General features: G+C 40.2%; 2 protein-coding genes across 2 annotated transcripts in view; one reads left to right on the top strand and one right to left on the bottom strand.

Moving 5' to 3' along the window:
- The window catches only part of PITPNM3 (PITPNM family member 3), a gene marked incomplete at its 5' end in the record, with an annotated part of 12,694 nt that extends 1,765 nt beyond the window's left edge, over positions 1–10,929 (top strand). The window contains 7 exons of the mRNA XM_009877055.1: positions 2,678–2,794; positions 3,465–3,581; positions 6,232–6,380; positions 8,286–8,435; positions 9,291–9,474; positions 9,869–9,997; positions 10,384–10,929. Coding sequence (XP_009875357.1) covers positions 2,678–2,794; positions 3,465–3,581; positions 6,232–6,380; positions 8,286–8,435; positions 9,291–9,474; positions 9,869–9,997; positions 10,384–10,692 — 1,155 coding nt within the window. The remainder of the gene's footprint in view (positions 1–2,677; positions 2,795–3,464; positions 3,582–6,231; positions 6,381–8,285; positions 8,436–9,290; positions 9,475–9,868; positions 9,998–10,383) is intronic.
- A 7,476-nt stretch (positions 10,930–18,405) lies between these two features.
- On the bottom strand, positions 18,406–23,066 carry FAM64A (family with sequence similarity 64, member A). Its single transcript, XM_009877054.1, has 4 exons — positions 22,788–23,066; positions 21,655–21,989; positions 20,759–20,854; positions 18,406–18,532 (listed from the first exon to the last, which is right to left on the bottom strand). Exons 1-4 carry the CDS (start codon positions 23,064–23,066, stop codon positions 18,406–18,408), a joined length of 837 nt encoding a protein of 278 aa, XP_009875356.1.
- Positions 23,067–23,078: the final 12 nt, after the last annotated feature.

Raw genomic sequence — 23,078 nt, 5'->3', positions numbered from 1 at the left:
ACTGTGTGACAGGGAGCAGTGCACTCTCATGCATACCTTACCCCTCCCACACTGCAGATCACTGTAACCCTGTGTTCTGTGTTAATTCTGACCTGGTTTTTTGAAGGGATGGGCTATCTCCAGCTTTACTTAAGTATTTCCTTACTAAATGTCAAATTGTTAGCGTGCATTTCATAATAAACTAGCAGTTCGATAGTACTACTCCCATAAGAAAATCAAGTCTATCCCTGTAACTATACTAGAGCATTTTGAGGCATTTTGTGCACTGTCTGCTCAGAACTAATTCATGAGTTGTATGATGGGTCTCTTGTTCCTACTGTGTCAGTAATTAGACAGCAGCTCTCAGTGGCCTAGGGGTAATGTAGTACTCTGACCTCTAGAAAAAGTGGTGAGGCTGAGAAATCTCACCTGGGGTCAAAAAAAACCACCTGAGTTCAAGTGAAACCTGCAGGGTAAGTGTCCCAAAATCACCCTCACTCAAAAGCCAGTCATGAGCAATTTAATTTGTATTAACTCAAGAGTCTGTGTGATTTCTACATCTAGTGAATGGTGAAACAGCTGCTGCCCAGCAAAGAGTGTAGAGCGTAATGCAGAAAACTGCACAGTGACCTTTTTTCATTAAATCAGTTTGGCAAATGTCAGTGTGTCTCCCTCTCTCACAAATCCTTTAGCTGATCTCTTGAGTCAGCTCCCTTCACATCCTACTCCCAATGCTGGTGTCAGTGATACTAGTTCTGTGGAGACTCACCTGGTATCACCTGGGAGTGGAAGCTCGGTGGCTGAGATCCCTCCAGTCCAGAACTGCTGCCTCCTACTGCGCAACTGAATCAAGCCCATATCTTTGTGTAGCAGTCTGTGAGTGGAGTGTTCAGCAGACAGTCTGGCTGATCACCAGACCACTTGTGGAGTTTTTGATTGCTGTTTTTCACTGATGAAATTCTGAGAGTCCTTCAACCTCTTGCTGTCCTATCAGAGCATCCTTTAGTATATCTGATTCCAGTCAAAATGTATCATTAAGCAATGCAGAATTTTAAAACCTAATTTTAAAAACTTTCTTTATCACTAGTGTCACCATAATCAAGGCAAAGCAAAAGTTGCTGAAGAATTTTTCCATGAATGAGAACAGTCTCCAGAACAGGAATCTTATTTGGCACTCATCCCGAAGTAGAGGAGAGGTTGCTACTGGAAGTGATAGGATGCAAATACCTTTTTTTTTTTTCTTTTCATGGGCCCTAGATAATTGTACATAGATGTTTCTTCTCTCCTTTGCAGGTATCTTATAGCTCTTGTGATCTCATCTTCTCTCTCAGGATGTTTTTTTTGCTGTGAATCCATCAGAACATTCTCTGATCTTGCCTTTCAAATGCCATCCTGAGCCCAGTTGTCTGTTAGCAACTGTTCCTGCTTTATTCTACTTGTTATTTCTCTGCATTCATATCAAGTTGCATTGTTGTGTCTTACCTAGCCCTGTGTATGCATTACAGCTTTGGGAATTTAATATACCCTTCAAGCATTTGGAATGTGCCTGTAAAGTAATATGTGAACTTGCAGCACTACATAAAGGACTGGTTAGTTCCAGCATAGTCTGTGGGCATTCTGTCCTTGTTGAGGGTTAAGGCTAATGACTCCTTAATGCTGGCACATGATCTTAAGTTAATAGAATTTATGCCAATTTATTAAAGAACACACCAACCTCTCGGCATTACTGTCATTCGTTGCGAACCAACCGCTTTGCTAAGGCTGAATGCAGCAGGATTTTACTCAAGGGTCTTCATATGAGACATACTTCAAAATTATTGTGGGCCACTCTTCCAGAGAGGCCACGCAGGGCGGAAGACTTCAGCACAGAAAAACAACTGTTCAACTTGAGGAATTTTCTGCTGGGTTGTGAAAGAGACCAAGCTATTTCTCATTCAGCATGAAGTAGCCTCGTACTATCCATGATCCCCGGGTGCAACCCACAGATTTTGGTAAAACAGAGCTTGTGGTTTCAGCTGAAACAGGGCATAACCCACAGATTCTACAGGCTATGGGTTATGTCCTGAAACCTGCAAGTTTCTTGGTACATGTGTGGTATCTAGGTTATAAGAATGTGTAGCTTGTATGGCATATTCAGGTTCTGCATATTCACAACTTGTAGTCCTCTTACCTTCAGATGTTACTAGCCGCAAGCCAAATCCTGACCCTATCACCTCCTGCAGTGGTGAGTAATATGCAAAAGGAGATAAAAACCATTCCGTCTGGGTATATGTACAGAAAATCAGTACAGATGGAGTCAAGAATCTGACCTCTGCTCCAAAAAGAACGTCAAAAAGTACTTTTATGGCCTTAAGCTGCATTATTTCTGGCTTTGCTGACCATGAGCCAACAACGTGACTCTCACTTGATACCATCCTGATGTATTCACCGTTTGCTCTGGATGAATGTGCAAGTTCTATTGTAAATAGCAAAGCTGTACAACAAGTACTTGAGATTAGGTGTTGGCCGGCAAAGTGAAAGCAGTTCGTATGTCCATACAACTGGTGTGAACATACGGCCCGTACCTCTTCGGCTTCCATTGTGCTCTTGGCTCTGCACTGTCATTCAGCTGGGTCAGCAGTGCACTTTCCCTTTGTTTGCCAAGTACCTGGGCTCCCCAAGCCACACGCTGTTTGTTACAATATTAATATAATTTCAGGTTATGAGGTATGAAAATGTAAATTTCAAGGAAAATGATAACCTGGATCCAGCAACACTGAGTCCATCGAATCAACGAGAAAAATGGCTACGCAAAAGGACACATGTCAAATTGAGAGTAAGTATGAATCTGAATATATGTGGCAGCTATGACGTTTGCATTTGGCAGCAATTTAAATGGAATTTAATCACCCAAAACATGAGTTTACATAACGGGGTATTAGTAAAGAGCTGAAAATAGAGGCAAACAAATTAACAATTAGGGATTAGAAACAATTTATTCTTGTTTTATCACTACATGTTGGGAGAAAGTGTATTTCTTTCTTTAAATAACAGAGAGGCCTTAAGTTTCATTTAAGCAAAGAGATTGTTCTTCTGTTTTCTTATGTGCTAGATGAATGTGTAACTCCAGAAAAAATATTTTCTTCATTAGTCGGATGCCATTTCAGTTACAAATGTCAGTTAAGAAGCTTGTGTCTTGCTTATAATTGTGTGAGTCTATGGCATCACTTGAAGTGAAAGATAGTTGGCATTCTCCTGAATGTTCTCTCTTACTTGGTCATCTTGAGTGCTTTCACTAGAAAGTCTGTTCAGGAACCCCCCCATTACTTTCTGCTTCAGCAGAAAGAGGAACGCATTTTCTAGGTGTACTAAGGTGCACTGTGACGTGCCTCAGACACACTGTCCAGGACTGTATTTCTGTGTTGTTGTTGATAAGAACATAATAGACACAGTAGCCTCATTACAAAAGCAAACACTACCCTTCCTGCCTTCTGCTCTTACTTCAGAATGTGACTGCCAATCACCGAGCTAATGACGTCATTGCAGCAGAAGATGGTCCTCAGGTACTAGTTGGGCGCTTTATGTATGGGCCTCTGGACATGGTAGCTTTGACAGGCGAAAAGGTAAGGTCTGAATAATCAAATTTCTTATTTTTCTGAAGCAGTTTTCCATAGAGCCGGTTGTTGAATGTGGCTCACATATTGTACCACAGAAAGGCTTACAAAGAGGGGAAAGCGTGTCACTAGCCCCCATCACTTTTGCAAAAATATGCTCTGTCTATCAGCTTTCCTGGTAGCTGGCCTTTCCTTCCGCCCTTATCCTGTTTGCATGATGCTGGCCATCCCCTCCAGTTAAGGATGAGTGTGCTGTGCAGTGATTTGTGAACCTGCCACCTGATTGTACCATCCACTGGAGACAATTAATGTTTTGAGCAATGGGAAGAAAGAATTCTGTAGTGGTTACCAAATCACCAGAAGAGAAATGTATATCCTCCTATCCAGGTAGTACAACTAGATAAAGGAATAGGGACTCTAGGTGGCTGCTGCTGTTTCTCTTATACATGGAAGAGTTTTCAAATTTAAGTATTAACAAGACACGACTGGAACTGTCACTTCTAAAGCTGCCTGTAGTAGCCAGGATTGCAGCTAACAAAACCAAGCATTAAATGAACACATTTGTTCCCGTTCACTGAGACAGGTAGACCTTTTGTGCTGCACAGCTCTGACTGAAGCATGGAGGCTTCTCTTGGCCTGCTCTGTGGGTACCCATTCTGCTAAGATGCAGCACTAACCTGATGCCTCCGGGGATCAGACATGCTTGCCTTGGAGTGTATTTATAGTGCAGGTGATGGTGATGAATGTTTCTGGAACCACCTCCCTGATGATCATGCTTCCATCACAGCTGGGCTCTGTTAGTCAACTCCACAAGACATAAGTAATGTGCTGCTTCTAAGATTTTGTCACAGAATTCAGCATACCTGTGCTGATACACTTGAATTGTCAATATAAGTTATGACTATATTTTTAAGACCATCGCTGCTTCAGTCTTGTCTGGTATGGTTTGTAGAAGAAGTTTAAGCAGCCCCGTCACTCGAGGTAACATGCAAGGCAGGATCACAGATTTTGTCCGATCTTGAAGATTTTAATCACAGCTTTTTATTAGCTTTTATAAATTTCTTCAATCTGATCACATTTCATTCATTGATAAGGTTCTTCTGGCACAGCGATGAATAGGGTACCAGCAGTGTTCATAGTGGTCCTGTGAAGAACAGCAAAATTGTATCATTCTAAGACTTAATAATTTCCCCTTTGTGCCATTTTTTCAAATATAAGTTCAAAACATCAGTTAAATGTATCTGAGTGTATTGGATTACTTTGGAGGTCTGTAATTTGATTTACAGTCAGGAAGACTGCAAATTGAAACTGTGTTTGTAGTGCATCTCCTGGCGTGCGTTATTTGTGCCTGTGTCCTTGCGATGCCTCAGGTCAAAAGTCGGACACTCTTGTAACTCGTAGAGCGCAGAAGTTAGAGGAAAACGTTTTTACCACAAGACCGTTGAATCTGTCAGAGGAAAGCTGTCCCTCTCCCACCTTCCCTACTGGGAAGTAGAGCGGGGAAGGGATTTATGTCAGTTAGCAGTGTGGCCTGCAGACTTGAGCGGACCTTGAAGTGTTAGTCTGCGTACGACAGCTGAGCCTGCCCTGCTCTGTCCCATCGCAGTGCTGTCCTCAGCAGGCAGGGAATTTTGCTTGAACCTCATCTGCTTTGGGTGACTCCTGTTGAGGAGTCCTGCAGTGATAATGGGGGTGAGGCCACCTCATGCTGCCACAAGACTGACCACCTAGGTCATCTCAGCCTCACTGTGTTGACCTGTTAGAAAACATTTATTAACCTGAGGTGGGGTTGACATGCCAGTTTTTCTTGGGGCTAGGATCAGGCCTGGAGACTACACGTGTTTTCCCAAGAATTCCTAAAATGGACCTGCTGGGATTTCTACAGTTTTGTAGACTGGATTCATGTTAGCTTTCAGCGTTCCAGTGTGTAAATGCAAACTAGGCTGAAGATAAATTTCAGCATTTCAGTGCTGTCTTCTCTCCCTGCTGGCTGCTTGCCTTGAAGTCATGTTCCCACTTCAGAAGGATAGGGGTCAACAGTAAGTGTTGAGCACTGAAGAAGTCCACATGAACCTTTTATGCTAAGTTTTGTAAAAATTGAGTATAGGAGGTCTTGGCAGATACCTCCCTCAGATTGACTGATGGTTCTTTTTGCTAAAAAGTGCCAATTCAAGTCAAAGTATTTCGTACACTTTGTGTTAATTTCGATGAAATATTCCAGTTGAAAAAAGCCATATTGATAAAACCTTCTGGAAAAAAAGTCTTGATAATTTGAAGTGGTTAGATTTTGCATTTGAAGACAAGGTTATGATTTGAGAAATAGTTCATTCTGCTAGTAACCAGGTAAAATCTTCCATTTTATAGATCTAGTATGGAAAAATATAATAGACACATGCAAGCTGAAATTATCTTTTTTCTAATTCAACGTTTCTGCCAAATTTCTGAGCTCTATACCCTCATTTGACACCCGCACTTCTAAGCTTTAATATGTTGGGACACATTTTCTAATTGAGAGGATCCTCTGTGAAGTTTTTAGTGGATTTTGAAGTTCCTTCAAACTTCCTTGTAAGCTTTTAGTACAAACCGTAGTTGGCGATACTAATGTAAATAGGGGGCACATTGGCTGCTGTCACACTAAATGAATGTTCTCGTTTTGCAGGTTGATATCTTCATCATGACCGAGCCGTCATCGGGTAGGTGGGTGTACTTTGACACAGCGATATCCAGCAGTAGTGGCCGGATATCCTACAGCATACCCAAACAGAAGAGACTGCGGGTTGGTGTGTATCCCATCAAAATGGTGGTCAGGTAATAGCTCCAAGGGGAACTACAGCTGTGATGGCTTCTTGTGAGCAGCAGAACACCAAAGTGTGTGAGATTGAAGGGGATGCAGAGGCACATTTTGGTCAGTTATCTTTCCTTGGTCTTGTCACCGTGTTTTTGTCTCGTAGTCTTGTCAGCTTAGATTGGAAGCAGTGATCCTGTTTACTGGCCAGTTTGGAGGTGCCCAGGCCAGTGAGTTTATCCCCGCTGCAACACAAAATCCTCAGTGCATTTCAGTTTAGGAGCGCTTGATCTTGTGAAATACAGGGACTGGATGACTGTAATCAGTCTTCTTGTGGCAAGAATGCACAACCTGGAATATTTCGCACCCTGTTTGTTAGGGAGAAGACTGCTGAAAGGTAGAGCTTTGTGTTCTTCAGACTGGTAAGAAGCTTTTCCAGTTGAATTTAACAGTAGAGGATGTACTGCCTTGCTCTCAGGCACCAGTTTATCTGTGATGTCAGGCCAACCAAGAGTTACTTTAATTCTGAACTCAAGACCATGCTAATTCTAAGCTGGGAAAAAAAGAAAAAGAAGAAGAAAAAAAGCACCTGAAAGTCATAATTCCTTGAAGTAAAATCATTCAGCTCTCCTAGCTCTCCAGCATTTCTTAAAAATCTCTGTGCCAAATAAAGCATAAAGAATGAAGATGTGTGAAATAAAATCTGTTGACCTAGATGCAGGACGGGGGTATCTGTGCTTTTAAAAGATCTTCTTTTTAACAAAAATTCAGTTTGATTTAATACAAAGTTTTCATTTAATATTGCCCTTACGATTAAATTGCCTACCCGCTTCAGAAGTAGCTTTACAGCTTCCTTTGAATGCCTACTTTGGCAGCTAAATCAGTGGGATGAATTTAGCTGAAAAAGAGTGTGTTGTTACCCACCGTTGATCTAAGTCCAAAGTTAAGTGTACAATCTGATGCAGTGCTAACTGAGGAGGAAGAAATGTTTTACCTCAGTGTAGTAGAACAGGCAATCAATTGAAAAAAAAAAAGAATTACTTGAAAATGAATTGAAGTGTATTCTGAAGCTAAGCTCCTGTGAGCTTTTTAGACTGCAGGAGTAAGTTTCAAATTCATTAATCTGTGCACATATATCGTAAGAATCTTTGTCACCATATATAAATAGATCATAAAATAATCATCTTTCTAACAGAAAGATGTGATCTTCAGATGATGGTATTTTAGGGAACACGAAGTCATGGGATGGTAAGAGCTTTGGATCACTTTGTTGCTTTATTCATCTTTAATGTCCAGACCTCTTTAGGAAAATACCTCATGAAGAGAAGATTACATTTCATGTGTCTTTCCATGAGTAAAGCCATCTATGATTGCATTTCTCTTCTGGTTAAGGTTTGGTGTGGGATGGGCTTCCTTTTCCGTTTACTGTGTTCTTTTTTCTCTTTAACTTTTCTGCATTGGTATTCCCATTGTATTTTGCAAGTATAGAAGGATAGACAATACTAATATTACCAACTGTTTTTCTAGTGGAGAAAAGAAGTAGCTGTTTTCTGTGAGCTCTCTGTGTGTTTGCATATATATAGCATTGATGTTTTAATGTGTACACATTTAGACATATATGTACATATATAGACAGCATGTTTGCATAGTTGAGTACTTCATGATGTTCTGGGGTTTTTTTTCCGAATTCTTTTAGGTATTTATACACATGATTTCTTATTAAAAGTAGCTTCCAAATTTCTCTTTGGAAAGCTATTTCCAAAAAAAAAGTGTAAGTCCACAGAGGACTGAAATCAGAAACACTATTTGACAGCAATTTTCAAAGCTGTAGTTTCAGGCAAATCTAATTTAAGGACTTAACAGGAACGTGCGGAAATTACATTCTGACGTTTTACTTTTGAAATTTATTTATTGCTTTAACTCTCCAGAGGGGACCAGAGCAGTGCTGCAAGTTACCTGACTGTGCTTCCCCGAGGAATGGAATGTGTTGTGTTCAGCATCGATGGTTCATTTGCAGCAAGTGTTTCAATTATGGGAAGTGACCCCAAAGTCCGAGCTGGGGCTGTTGATGTTGTCAGGTAAGTGAGGTTTACACACTTTACTTTTTAAATCTCCATCTTTCCTGTTTGAACGCAGTAGGACAGAAGAAAGCAGAATTGTTTTTTACTAAATAAACAATTCTTTTAAGTCCAGGATTCTTTGCAGATACCTTTCTACATTTGATTGGACATCAGGTCTGCCTGATTTTCAGAGGAATTAGAGAATGCTATGGTTTACTTTGAAATTTGTAGTTTAAGTTGCCTAAAGATTGAAAGTTGCTTCTTGGGAATATGGCCGTACAGTGTGTGCAGTTGATAACGATTCCATGTAATACTGTGATTAGCCAAGAGTGTATTTTGTGTTTTGCTGACTTCAAATAAGGACATACTTCTACTTCAGAAGCATCAAGTGCCATGAATGCAAGTGTTTGTTTTGAGGAAAAACTAAAAGGCCTTTGAATCCATTCCTGCAAGTCTGTTAAGGTCATACTGGATGGGGAAATACAGCTCTCGTTTTGGAACTTGCATGGGAATGGAGGGATGTCAATTTTCAAGGGGTTTCACTCCTTACAAGTGAAATGGTAGGAAGTCTCATTAAAGATTTCAATGTACCAGGACTTGATGCATAGCAAGGTCTATTCTAAATGCATTTTCAAATAGCTCTCCTATTTTATATAACATATTGTATAAGAGTCTCTCTTGCTTCCCTCTATATCCTTCAAGACCTAGACATTATTACTTAATTTCTCAATAGGAGCAGAGACTTAAGCATGCATGTTGAAGGATAACACCTGACTTCTAACTGGATCTGTGCTGAGCAAAGAAATGCCGACCTGACCTGTGGGTATTATTTCTCTCTCTACATCTCCATAATTTACCTGGTGTTTCTGACAGGCATTGGCAGGATCTGGGATATCTGATTATCTATATTACTGGCCGTCCAGATATGCAAAAACAGCGTGTGGTTTCATGGTTGTCTCAACACAACTTCCCACAAGGGATGATCTTCTTCTCAGATGGACTTGTTCATGACCCACTGCGACAAAAGACCATTTTTCTCAGGAATCTTGTGCAAGAGGTACTAGAAACCTGTTTATAGCCTTAAAAAATATTTTTCCATAGAATGTCATTCAGTGAAATTGGAGATCTCCCTTCCTTTTGAACAGTAATACCTGTCACTGGCCTTCACAAAGTCTTTTGCTATTCCTCATTTCTTCAAAGAGCAAGGAAGGCTGATAAAACATCCAAAGGGATCTCCTGGCAGGACAAATAAATAAATGAACTGCTTATTCTTTCCTGTGTGCATGCCTGTAGTTCTTGCTGGCATGCAGGCAGACAGATTTAGTTTTCTGTGGTTTATAGAATGAGGTTGTTAACAATGAACTCTTGCTGCTTCATTGCAAAACAAGTGCCATCCTTGTAGTGCCTGGTGTTCAATAGAGCGTTCACTTTGGTAGTAATATTTGTTTCAGTGCCACATCAAAATCTGTGCTGCATATGGTTCCATGAAGGATATTTCTGTCTACAATGTCTTGGCTCTGTCGCCATCCCAGATCTACATAGTTGGACGTTCAACAAAGAAATACCAGGCACAGTGTCAAGTAAGTAACTCTTGGTACTCAATCAGGAAGTCCTGTGGGGAACAAGGCAGTGCATGTGTGTGAATGCATGCGCAAACACACACACACACACACAAAAGAGAAAATGTTTCAGAGAAAAAAGGGCAGTTTTGGTTTCAGATGAGGCATTTTCTGGCAGGCTGAGTAGTAAAGAGAATCAAGGGGTCATAGTCTGTGTCTGCAAATGCATGCGTCGCATATTGCTGAATGACAGAATGGAACAGGCCACTGAGAAAAAGCGAGAGAAAAATATTAGTACTCTGTATGTATCTCACTGCGATGCCAAAGACAGAAACTTAATTCCTCGTAGAACTCGTCGTTCGAGGTAGCAGTAATCTGTCACTCCCTTTCTTTCCTTCCTGTTTCAGTTCCTCAGTGAAGGTTATGCAGCCCACTTGGCCTCGCTGGAGTTCAGTCTCCATTCACGACCCAAAAAGAACAACTCTCGGATGATTTTGAGAAAAGGCAGCTTTGGCCTCCACTCCCAACCTGAGTTTTTGCGCAAGAGAAACCATCTCCGCAGGACTATGTCTGTACAGCAACCTGACCCACCTTCTTCGAACCCCAAGCCAGAGCGTGCCCAGAGCCAGCCCGAGTCAGACAAAGATCATGACAGGCATTTGCCCTCCGTTGCTTGGGTTCGAAGTGGAGTTCACAAATTTGAATCTGTCCCCTAGCAAGCTTGGGAATATAGAGCTTGGGTGCACCCCCTTAAACTCGTAGGCGTGCCTCAGAGATAATACTTAGGCAGCTCGAAACTAAGAGATGTAGAGGAGAACCATACCTCGGAGTCTTCCCTGCTCTGCAGTCTGCCTTCTTACACCAACTGGGGAACCTCCAGTCTGTTTCTCTTGGCATATTCATTGGGAAATTTTAAAACAATCTTAAAACTGTCGCATCAAAGCAACAGGAAATAACCTTAGTTATTTTTTGCAACAGATTTAATAAAATGTGCAATAAGAGAAAGAGCTATATCAGGCTGATTTTAGTCAGGAGAAGGATTGTGGTATCAGGTAACTAGCTGCACCCAAAACAGTATAAACAGTAGGTCCTGTGGATTACAGAAAGAAGGTTTGCACTTTAAACGTTAAATAGTTGCACCTGCTTCCACTTTACTTTCCATAAAGTGATACACTTGCAAGGGAAGCAGAGGTGGGAAATAACAACAATGGATAGCCAGGATTTGTGCAGCAAGATGCTTTTTGGGTGCCTTAAACCCAAGATTTTCTTTCAGCTTACATGGGCACTCATGTTTGTGTGAGGTGCTGGCCATCAAGTAAATGGGAGAACTCCACTTATGAACCAGACCATAACAACTTCATGTTAGAAGTAAATGTGTCTGCCACAGTTTGAAGCAGTTAGTGTTGCTGTATACTGCAAAGTAGTGTGCAAATGTACAAAGATCACATTGTTTTTGTGGAATTTGGTAACTGTGCAAAATGTGTGGACTACTCCAAGTAAGGAGATGGCTCTGGTCGTCAGTCTGAGAGACATACCCTGGGAAACTAAAGGGAGCCTTTTTACTAAGGGATCTGCACACTTCAGAGCAATCACTTTTTTGGTTATTATAACTAGAGTCTTTATACTGGATGAGACAAAAGCAATGGAATTCCTGTCGGCAAATTGTTTACCTTCTCATGCTTTATATGAACTGCCGTATTAAGACAAACCTCTGGCATTCAGAATTACAGCATTCAAGCTTCAAAGAATAGACATGCCAAATCACAGGTGCCAAACAGATGTTCTCCTTTTGGTTTAAATTGAATTTCTCAATGAACTTACTAGAAGTAAAACGTATGAAATATTCCCTAAGTGGTAATATTTCTAAAGTGGTGTAGTTAAACATAGTAGCTGTTTGCAGATTCTTCAGGCAGATAATTCCGCTGCATTCAATTCACCAAAGTAACTGTCATGACTGAGCTGCAGTGTTTTATAACCTGCAATGAAGTTATAAGTGCACATAAACCCACTTTTCTTTAAAATTTAAAACCAGGCTACTGACACTGGGAAAGCTTGAAGTCAATAGGATATTTCTTTTTCAGGTTGGTTGGTTGGTTGGTTTTTAATTTCAGAGAGTTGGGGTGAAGAGGATGTTGTCCTTCCTCCCAGCTCCTCCCACCCTTACTTTCAGGTATTTGTACGGTGTAGCCTCTCAACAAGTCTGTTGGTTAATGATTTTGAACGTGGACCTATAAAGAAAATTTTAAAAATGCAATGGAAAACTATTGAGACAGTGCAGAAGTAAACCTAAGTCTAAACTCCCTATTCACGCAGAAGTTTCAGTGTGCTTTTTGAAGAGTATTGTAATGTGGGTTTTGCTTTAAGAGGCAGCAAAGTACCTTGTAAGTGGAGAGCTTTGAGGTATTTTTTTCAGACATTACTTGGCAAGATTGTCAGTTACCTGTTTCAAACTTGCAGAAAGACCTCTGGCACATCAGTAATTAGTTTTTTATAATGCATCCTTTACTGGAAGGCATGGACTTTGCTGAAGATTTAGGAAAGATATTAAAAGTTTGGTAGCTCACACTGATTGAGGGGGGCTGTGTGCTGTGTTGCCAAGTCAGCCGGTTACAGAAGTTAAAAATGACAGATACCCACAAACAACATTGAAGCAGTTTTCAGGTTTACAAGTGCTTTCCCAGTGCTACCACAGTTAGTTCTTTAACCCACAAACTTGGGAGGAGTGTAGTCTCTGCCTACTGTGTGTATCAGTTTTAATCACATAGTCCCTTTCTTCTGTTCTCTGCAGCTGGAAGTTTGCACAGATACACCAGACTCAGTCTCCCTCCAGACAGTTCACTGTTAACTGCTTGTGAGTTTTCCATAAGCGTGGCAGTCCAAGGCTTGTGAGGGAAGAACTCACTAGGCAGATTCTAAATTTGCTGAGGGGACCTAAAAGCAACATTGGTTGATGGCAAAGTTCTGTCTAAGCACTGGGTGTTGTGTAGCTTGTCTCCTAACTCCTGCTGCAAGTTCAAAGCTAGAACTTCTTTAGGCATTTACCTCTGTCATCCAAGAGACTCCAAAATTTATTTTTTTGTTTTAACTTGCTGTAGCAGAAAGGCTTACTTCCTTTCTGTGTATCTGTGCATAATTCTGTGACTGTATTAAACGAACTAGCATATGAGCACACGGTTAGAGAAATCTCCTGGGCTGTTAGGTCTGTCTTTTACTCTTGCAGGTACGATGTCATTTTCCAGGGTAACCTGTCCAGAAACCTCTGATTTTGTGTGTTTATTTCTATTAATAATGGGCCACTTTTGCAGTAGTCACTGTGCTGACTTCTCTTAAGAGTATTATGAGCTAATAGTAGTAAAACAAATGCGTGGAGGTGTGTGCCTGATTGAGCGTGGTAACAATTTCATAGTTTCTACATATACATGGTATTGAAACCAACATGAAAATATTTTCCCTGACTTTGTTTGTGACAATATATGAGAGCTTGTGTGGCCTTTGCATAACTCCAGCACTACTTCTTGCTCAGGGATAGAATGGTTTATCTGCTGATCACATGCCTCCAGCTGAGCTCATTGGCAAACAGTGATACAGCTTGGAGGTGAAGGCTTCATCTTAATTAGGAACTGATCTTGCGAAACGTCAGATGCCAGATGATTTGTTTTGAAAGCACTAGCCCGTTGCCACTAAAATAGTAAAACAACTTCTCTTGGAGCTGACAGTATGAACGAGATGAGTGAGATGTTATATATCTTGCAAACTAGTCTGGCAGTTCAACAGATATTCTGTGGCAATGTCTGGGAATATCATGCATGTTGAAACTTGCTGGATTTTTTTTTTTTTTTTTCTCCAGCTATGCTTGGGGTGATCCCTGAGGTTTTCCTGATGAATAACTAGTTTTATAGCATAAGTTTTCAATAGTGTTTTCTCTGAAGACATTTCATCCTGGTCAGAATTTTAGTTATACGCTTTGTGCACATGAAAACTGCCTGCAGTGGTTCATGGGCATTCAGTTTGCAATTGGATTTCAGTTTTATTTGTGCTTTCACGGAAGGATTATCAATCCTCCTAAGCAGGCATGATCCTATAGTTGTCTTATTCTCTGGTTGCCAGTCTGCATTGGTGCAGTCTCTGTGTGGTCAGCACTTCCTTAAAATTCATAGACTCTGGAAGTGTTAAAGCATGCACAGAAGGGAAAGGGACAGAGAAGTCCGGCGGGAATAGTGAGTGCCCAGGGAACCCAGGATAGGCTCAGTGGTGAGTTTCAGCACCTTCGGTGCCTCCAGTCTGTTACAGAAAAGCACATTCTATGATTATATGATTCTTTTAACCTGGTGAATGGAGGAAACCTAAATGAAACTGTAAACCACAGAAGTGTTATTCCAGGGGGTGCTAAGGCAGTAGTACAAGTCAGTGCAAAGTAAAGCCACAGTTGGAAGCATTTACTCCTTTGCCCTGTTGATACCGAACCAGTTTTAAAGTATTGTAAAAAAAAATGGCTGTGATTAATAGCAGCGGTAGACTTATCTGAGATATTGTGAAAACACATCTTCACAACTGTGTTTTGTTTTTGTGTGTGTGTATGTAGCTATCGGAAGACGTCTTCAGTGAAGTTTTGGTTCTGCTTTCACAGCAAACTTGTAACCAATGTACTTTAAAAAAAAAAATCTCCCCCCAAAACAATGGCTGGTTATTCATTTTTGTTGTCTAGTTAGGTAAGTTTGAAAAACAATATCATTGTATAAAGAGTGCAGAATATTCCAGACCTGAATAGTGATGTTGATCCAAATCTGCTTATTTTTAGTATTTTTTATTTTTAGTGTTTGTATACACTAGTGCTCTTGGAACAGATTCTTGCTTGACCAAAGTATTCCTGTTCAGTTTTGTGGCATGCTTTATATCTATTCAGCATAAAACTTTGTTAGGTGTCAAAATGACTTGGCATTGAGAATTCTTGGGGTTCATGAGAGCTGCCATTTTGATTTGTTTACATGGAAGTAGTCTTAATTCTTACAGATTACTTTACCTGTTCCTCTAGTACCTGGGGAAGTCACTTCTAAACAGTTAAAACTTTCACTGGTTACATAGAAGCGGAACTATCAGTAAATAAGAAGGGGAAAAGGACACACCTTAATCTACTATTAAAGTAAGCGGAACAGTGAAGCTCCACCATTCTGCAAACCAGCCTTGGTGTGCCATTACCAATGAACAAGTTGTCCCATTTATGCAGTCCTTAGGCCAAAGTAGTACTGATGTATTCAAGCAAATCTGCAGTTCTTAGATCTATAATGTCATCACGTACTCCACAGAATAAATTTAGAAGGGGAAAAAAGATTTTTTTCTTTTCTATATTATTTTCAGTTTTAAATTTGCTAAAAATTTTGTTTGTAAGCATTTTGAATAATAGCTCAAAACAATAGGTGGTTTCACTCTTTAAAATTTGTTAAGTGCAACAACTTAGTGAACAAACAGGATTTTCCCCAGGCTTTTTTTTTTTTTCTTTTCTTTTCTGCTTTTATATCTAAAGCCTAGAAAGGTGAGTACATTGTAAAAGTGGTAGATGATTGGAGTATGGGCACCTTTTTAATAAGCTTATTGGCTTAATAATGAAGAGATTGTACACTGCAATTTCATCATTTTTCTGATTAGAGCTCGAAATGTGCTATTTGAACTCAAGCTTCTGCATTGAATTGTTCATTTCAGGCATGCAGGGGAGAAAGTGGCACTTCCCATCCTCATCTGGAGCTGGTACAGGATAGAATTCCCATAAACACAAAACTTCCCAACTTACCTCCTGAGCTTCTCTTGAAAGCAGTTGAAGAGCAATGATACTTCATGGTCCGTGTTTGTAGCTTCAGCAGAATTTGTGGGTTTAACAAGGTAATTTGACTTCCATGATGTTTAATCACTCAAGTGTAAATATAGGTTTATGATCCTAAAATCAGTCCCTCACTAAAAGAAAAAAAAATGGAGGTAATAACACATTTTGGGGGGATGAAAAGAGTTCTTTCTTTCAGAAATAAGAAATGGCCTGGAGCAGCTAGAATCCTGTGCCATGGACTCGGGAGTTGAAGTCAGGTGTTGGTATTTCCTTTTTTCCCCTCATTTTAGTTCAAGCCTAAGGTAAGGGAATTACAGTTTACCCTCTATTTGTATTTATCTTAAACTACCTTTGCAACTGGATATAATTGTGGGGGCTGGGGGAACATGATCCAAATTTGACAGTTCATTTCTCGTTTGTAGGGACTTGCAGAACTTACAGGGAGGAAGAAAGAGAGGGGCAAGCAAGTTTACTGGGACATGCTTGGAGATGGTAACCGGAGATTACAACACTGAGACATAATGTACAGATCGCAAGCTTTAAAGATAAGGTTATTCTGGGGGGACTGATGTAGGGCACATGATGGCAGTCCTCTCTCAGAACCCCAAATCTTCTGCATAACTTATTTTTCTATTTGTGGGGGAAGAAAGGGGGCAGTCCACTTCAGCTGAATTCATACAAGGAAACTTGAAATTGTACATGTTCTTTCAGTCTATAGTTTTCTTAAGTGCATACTTTTAACTATTGTTTGTCAGTGAGAAGGTTCTATCTGGTGACCAATGTTTTTATTTCTTATGGCTGCCTTTTAAAGGTTCAAAAACATACAATAATGAATTTCTTATTATGAATTAAGGAGCAAGATTTCTACAACCGGTATCAATTTTGATGTGCGCTGGTTTTTAAAATCTTATAACAGATTAGTCACTTAAATAAAACCTTCCTTGCCTTTAAACAAACAGTGTCACTGATTTTTCTTACCAGTGTTAGATTGTCACTGTATATGTCCTGTTAATCAGTGGAAACAGTACTGAGGCTGTTTAGTACAACTGACTGTCTGAAACAATACTTAGGTTGGAGGTGGACTTTTCACAAAACTGCAACCCTTTTCCTTTTCAAAACTCATATGAGAAAATATTTCAGTGATGAGACACCATCTTTGTGAAGGCTTTATAGAAGTAGTTTCAGTACATCAAACAATAATTTCAAGCTACTTTTACATATAGAAAGGTGGTTAAAAAAACCAACGCAACACACACACAAAACTACATCAAGAAATAACATAAGATAAAGGTGTCGGTCATCTGAAAGCCTGGAAGTCAGGGTTGTTTTCATGTTTCCAGGCCTCATGAACTGTTACAATATTTTAAAACAGTCTAGTTTGATAAGAATAAAGAAAAATCAGGAGAAAGTTTAAAATCAGTACTTACACATAAATTGGAATTAAACATGACTGCTTTCCATATTCATACTTAATACCATTAAAATTTTAGTAGTTCCAATATTATGAAATTATACATGCATCTTAAAAATTACCACGTAGAGCAGTTTCCCAAAATAATCTTCTCTTTGAAGGTTCATCTTAGAGTGAATGTAATCTAAGAAGCCTGCGCAAAGCTGCTACTGTGGGACACAGCCCTGGTGTTTAAATCCAGAAGCTTGAGAAATCTTTGCTTCAGACTTCATTAAACTGAATCACCTACCAAAAAAAGGCTTGTCAAAAGAGTGTTACTTTTTAAAAAAAGTAATTAGAAACAAAATACAGGTATAAAATTCTTGGTATAACCTTCATCAAATAAAATACCTGCATTGTGATAGTAGCTAATAGGAGGTTACATTAATTGTAGTAACAATTTCTATATATATCTAAAAGACAGATGTATAAACCAATATATAAGTTGTATAAACCAATGTATAAGTTGACTGCCAAGATGCTATTTAAAGCAGCAGCAAGATATTACAGAAAGTGGCTCTGATTTGTCTGGAACCTAACTACTTAAGATAGGATTAATTAGGCTAATCTAATAGCAATCCCTAAGGCCATGAATTAGAGTCCTGATGTAGCTCCTGTCCTGTGGCATGAGTGACTCCTCAGAAGCCTGTTGCCTTAGAATAGCAGTTGTGATCAGAACTCAAACAAGCCACTACTATTTCATTAATTTCCAGTTGAACCAGATGCTTACCTTCTGGTTGTTTGTATAAAGAAAAAAAAAAGTTAGGCTTTGAAAAGAAGTACTCTTAGGATGCAAAGTACTTATACTAAAACTTGCAGTAACTGGATACCAAGCTAAATTCTACTGTTACCTATGATCACCCTTCCTAAGTCTGTGGCCATTGCTCTGGCCATGGCTACTGGTCAGTTCAAGATCAGTTTCAAACTGTGTCCTGCCTTATGAAAGTTACATTCAAGATGGTCCTTCACCTGAGCAGGAAGTACTACAGTGTGGTACAATTTTGATTCTCCTGTTCTCTTGGAAAGAAAAAGCAAGGGAAGGGAGGTCCCAAGCTGCTTTGTCAAGACGAATTATAAAACCTAACGGCTTGTTCGACGTGCAGAGTACTACACCGAGTTCTCTGCATATGCTCGTGAACTAAGAGCAGTTACAGCCACCTCTGTCTAGGTACCAAGCGCCTGATGGAGTTTCTTTGCTCTCCTTCGGATAGCTTGAGAAAGTTTCCGAGATCGACGTGCAGACACTAAGTTTTGTGCCATTATATAGTAGTAGTTTGATATTGCGTGTTGCCTGCAGAAAAACAAGACTGCCATTAGCATCATGAAGCCAGTAAGGTTAATTAGCTGGTTGTCGCACAAATTGCTGGAAAACTGTTAGGTGGGAGCAAGGAAGAGGTCTAGGGACTATACCCTTTCACTGTATAACAGTTCTAAACACTAGCACTTCGTTACCTTCAGTGAACATAAATAGCAGTGCACAAATTAAGTAACAGTACTTTGTATCACAAAAAATGCTCCTGTTGCTAGTTAATGTGATTCAGTAAAATGAAAAACATTAGAACACTACATGGAGCTAGCAACTGTGAACAGTCCGAGATCAAGGTTTGTGTCATCATGAAAAAGGGGAAAAGTGAGCTGTAACACTAAAATTCACGGCAATTGAATGCCAGAACAAAAAAGTCATATGTAAGACTGGAGGGGCACCTCCAAAGAAGTTTTATTTCGCAGTTATTCAAGCAGGCAACCTACAAACCGACCACATTGTGTGCATGTACACATGCAGGCAAACTGGACCAAATTGCGTAGTGAACATCACTGTTCAGAACATCAGTCAAGCATTTGAAACTGCTTTCATTTTTTTCTGAAAAGCTTGAGCAATTAACATCTTACAGCTACATTTGTAACTAAAGTAGGACATAGTATTCAGGATGTAACGTTCCTTTCAGCAAAAGGAAGCTTCCAAGGTAATGGGGTAAGATACTCATGTCATATTACAGATCTCATACTACAGATCTCAGTGATGATAGTAGAGGCATTTACCTGGTAATGGTTCAATGAATTGCCACTAGAAGTAATGTTTAGAAACTTACAGCAAAGAATTCCCATTCCCATCAATTAAGGTAAAAATCCTGCGTTTAAAAATGCCAGCAATACAGGTATCAACGGCTGTTGTTGTGGTAACATTGTCTTAATTGCTAAGTCAATACTAAGGGTGGAAAAGAAAGGCTGTAAAATCAGACAGCTCAGGGTAGTTGTTCTGTCATGCTTGGTGATCCTCATTAGTAGTCAGTGAGAAGCCAGGTCGACTGACAAAGACATTAGTACCAGTAGTTTTCCGGTGTGGGGTGAGAATAGCTGCTGTTTGCATAGAAACCCAACTGCAGTTCATTGCAAACCCACAAAGTTTCACAAATTCACAACGTAGAGGTGAAGTTTTACAACCGCACAATGATCTGCTGTTGCAGAGACAGCTGAGGGAAGAACCCTGTGGTTCTGCATGTTTTAAGGAAACTCGAGTTAATAAACCTTTCTCCCTCCAAACAGCAGGTTTTCTCCCCACAGATGCATGCAGGTATAGACAATGTAAGTGAACAGCTACTTTACCTGGTTGATACTATCTTCAGTTACGAATGAGAGAAACTGTCATATCACTACCAGGTAGGAGAATATTAGGAATGAGATTTAGTGAACTTTCAGTGGATATGATCATTAACACAAGATTTAACCTACAGGTATCTATAAAAAGCTCCACTGGTAAAAATTAAGTGTTTGGAATTATGTAGGATTTTAAGCCCTTACCTCTTTGTAGATAAAAGTACTTAATGCTTATCTTCTGTAGAACATTTTGTGTGCTTGGCATTTAATTACTGAATGCTTGACATAGAATCATCAAGTGCTCTAAGAGACGAAGAGGTTTAGGGAATTGCCCTGTGACAAGACTTCTGACCTTTATTTTTTAGTATCTTAATGTCTAATTCAGAATGACATAACCTCTACAAATACAGCAGCCTGCCACCTCATGGATTAACCAAAGTGCTGTGATAAGAGGCTTCTGCATCCTCTGAATTTTTCAGTTATGGGCACGATGGACCATTTGTTAACATAATGCTACCTAATGAAAGGATTTTTCTTAGAAATGTGCAGATTTATGATAGCATCAGATTCCCTAAGTGCTCCCCCAGTCCGGGCTGGCACTTCTTTCAGACAGAGGCAGGGACATAGTGTTCTCATGTGAGGTCAAAAGTAGTCTCTTGCTGGGAAAAAAAAAATCTGACTCTTGCAGCAAGAAACCTGAAAACACAGAGAGCATTGGGCAGCTTTAGAAGCTGCAAGGCCTACGGCAGATTTAACCTGCACGGGTATCTTGAAGAAAGAAAGGCTCTGCTACATTAGAGCAGAAAAAGTTCTGCAACTATTCCTCATCCTAAGTTAAAGGGATTCCTTAACCTGCAGCTTGCAATGTCTGGGTGGAAAGTAACCTGCTGCTAAGAGTTGAGGGACAGTTAGCAGTATTTACCTCTCCTCTTGCACAATGGCATCATCAAATGCCTGGGAGACACGCTTCAATTGGCAAATCCCTGAGGAGACCAGCTCCAACTGACAGTCAAACTCTCTGCAACAAAATTGTCATTACTAAAGGTCAAAGATGACAAAACAACTAGGCGACACTACCAAAGCCTCTATCTCTGCAGTAACAACTCTAGTTACTCCAGACTTTACCCAGAGAAACTTAGGGCTGTAGCAATCACGCTGTTAATTGCACTGACCAGCTGCTTCACGTGCCCATTCATCCCTACGACAGCTATCTTCCAACTCAAACACTAGCTTCAGATTCACAAGGCTTGGTTCGGCTTCAAGCTCTGATATTTCTCATGTCACTTTGACCAAAACAAAAATCTATGTGTGCATTATGAAGTATTTCCGTAGCTCACAACCCATTATCTAATTTGTGTTAATTCTTTGAGGCAAAAAAAATCCCTCTATTCTCTATAAAGAGCTCAGCAATTCCAATATCTCTGCAATACAAATAGCAACTCTGGAAAAGTTAAGAGCCAAGTAGGAGCGAGATGCATTGAGAGGATTTTTCTTTGCCAGAAATGCCTCAACATAGAACTCAGTTCTATCTCTCATGTCTGATGGATACTGGTGCTGAGAAACATGGTGTAAACATACCCAGAGGGAAAATGATTTTTAAAAACTTCTTGTCACAGCACAAAACTAAGTTTCACGTTCAGCTTTATGCAGTGCTCAGCCAATGTCTATATCGGGACCTGTAACTACTTTCTTAACTATTAGAACAGTGAATAGCTGAATAGGATGGCAACATTAATATCTTGCCTGTCATTTAACCAGATACTCTAATCACAGTATTAAATAAAGTAATAAACAGTTTTAGAAAAGAATGTGCCTTACGTGTTTCTGCTGGCAGGACCAGGTGATGAATAAGGGCTCTTCAGTGCTGCTGCTCTTCTTGATCTCCTGAGAGAGACAGCATCTTTACGAAGCCAGGATGAGAAATCCCTCCATTCCCTATGTTCTGACACTCTCACTGGTCCAAGCAAGACTCTCTTGCTGGATCTTGGGGTGCCTTTGGAACTGGCTGCTGGGGTAACACTCTTTTCATGGCAAGGGGTTCGAGGTGTAGTACTTCTTTTCTTGGTGGAAGTGGTCGCATAGGTTCTGTTGATGGATTCAGCTGGAACAGTCACCTCTGATTGTACTGGGCTTTGGCAAGACTTCTCTATTTTCTGAAAGAAGCATCAGAGAGGCATGTTTTGCTGAATGAACTCAATTAGCCTAGAGTTTGGAACCAGAATGACAAGGAACATTTGAGCTGAATCCCCAACTTTCATTCTCATATCACATTTACTCTTCGCTTCTCAGCCCTCTGCACCTATTTGTGTTGGAGGAGTCATTTACTCCCCCAGTCCTTGGAACCTTTCAAGGCCTTCAGCAGGCATGGGAGCAGAGCTCCTGCTGCTCTTATGCAAGAAAAAAAACACGTTCCCTAACATAAAAGGGGTGCAGTTAAAATCGGAAGTCTCCACCAAAGGGAAGTGCAAGCTCGCATTTGCTCCCCTGCTACCTTTGCTATCTAGTGTTTACGTCAGTCCAAATTTAGATTGACTGTAATGAAGAACATACTAATAAGTAGTATGAGTACAGGAAAATGAGTAAAAAAAATCCAAGGCACTATGTTTCTCTGAGCCAATTCTTTTTCAAGTAATGGCAGTCTCTACCCACCTTCTCTTCATGAAGGCTGCTCTGCTTTTCCCTACTGTATTTCACCACATATAGCATTTATTTAGTAATAAAAGTTTTGATGAAACTACATCTCTTGGGTTTTTTTCTCACCTTCCTCCCTGTTCTGCCAGATCCATAATTTGCCTGTCTGCTCTTTAGCAAAGATATTAAAGATTTTTCTACTTACTAGCCATGAGACAGCCATTATGGCGTGCCGATTCTAGAGTACAGCATTCTGTACAAAGTCTAGAAATGATGCAAAAACTAAACTCTATCTGTGCTCCATTGCAAGGGCAAAGTACCTGGGACACTGTTCCAAAAGCATTTTTTGCTGTTCTTTTAATACTCTGAAGAGTTTGGTGCTTCTGTCTTGGTTCCAGACTTTCCCAAGTTGGGGTCTTATGAAAATTCAGCTCTACTTGCTTTAATGGCACTCGCTTCCTTAGAGACATGCAGATGGTATTAAGAGAACTCAAAGAAGCCTTTCTCCTGAATTTGTTGGGTGCAGGGCTCTCGTTCTCATGAGAGCTGATTTCGTTTCCATCGAAGTCAGCTAGGAGCTGGTGTTTCCGCCACGCCATCGTTGCCTTGAC

The sequence above is a fragment of the Apaloderma vittatum genome, unplaced genomic scaffold, assembly GCF_000703405.1.
Source record: "Apaloderma vittatum isolate BGI_N311 unplaced genomic scaffold, ASM70340v1 scaffold44019, whole genome shotgun sequence".
In the NCBI taxonomy this organism is placed as follows: domain Eukaryota; kingdom Metazoa; phylum Chordata; class Aves; order Trogoniformes; family Trogonidae; genus Apaloderma; species Apaloderma vittatum.
Note: the sequence above shows the minus strand (reverse complement) of the source record. Positions and strands in the feature narration are given on the sequence as shown.

Bases quoted from the DNA above. Each gene is read 5' to 3' on its own strand.
- FAM64A (XM_009877054.1), bottom strand. From the start codon at position 23,066: ATGGCGTGGCGGAAACACCAGCTCCTAGCTGACTTCGATGGAAACGAA. The intron at 20,855-21,654 runs GTAAGGCACATT...ATTTTGTTGCAG, and splicing joins GGTCCTGCCAGCAGAAACAC to AGAGTTTGACTGTCAGTTGG. The intron at 18,533-20,758 runs GTAAATACTGCT...GTTTTTCTGCAG, and splicing joins GCCATTGTGCAAGAGGAGAG to GCAACACGCAATATCAAACT.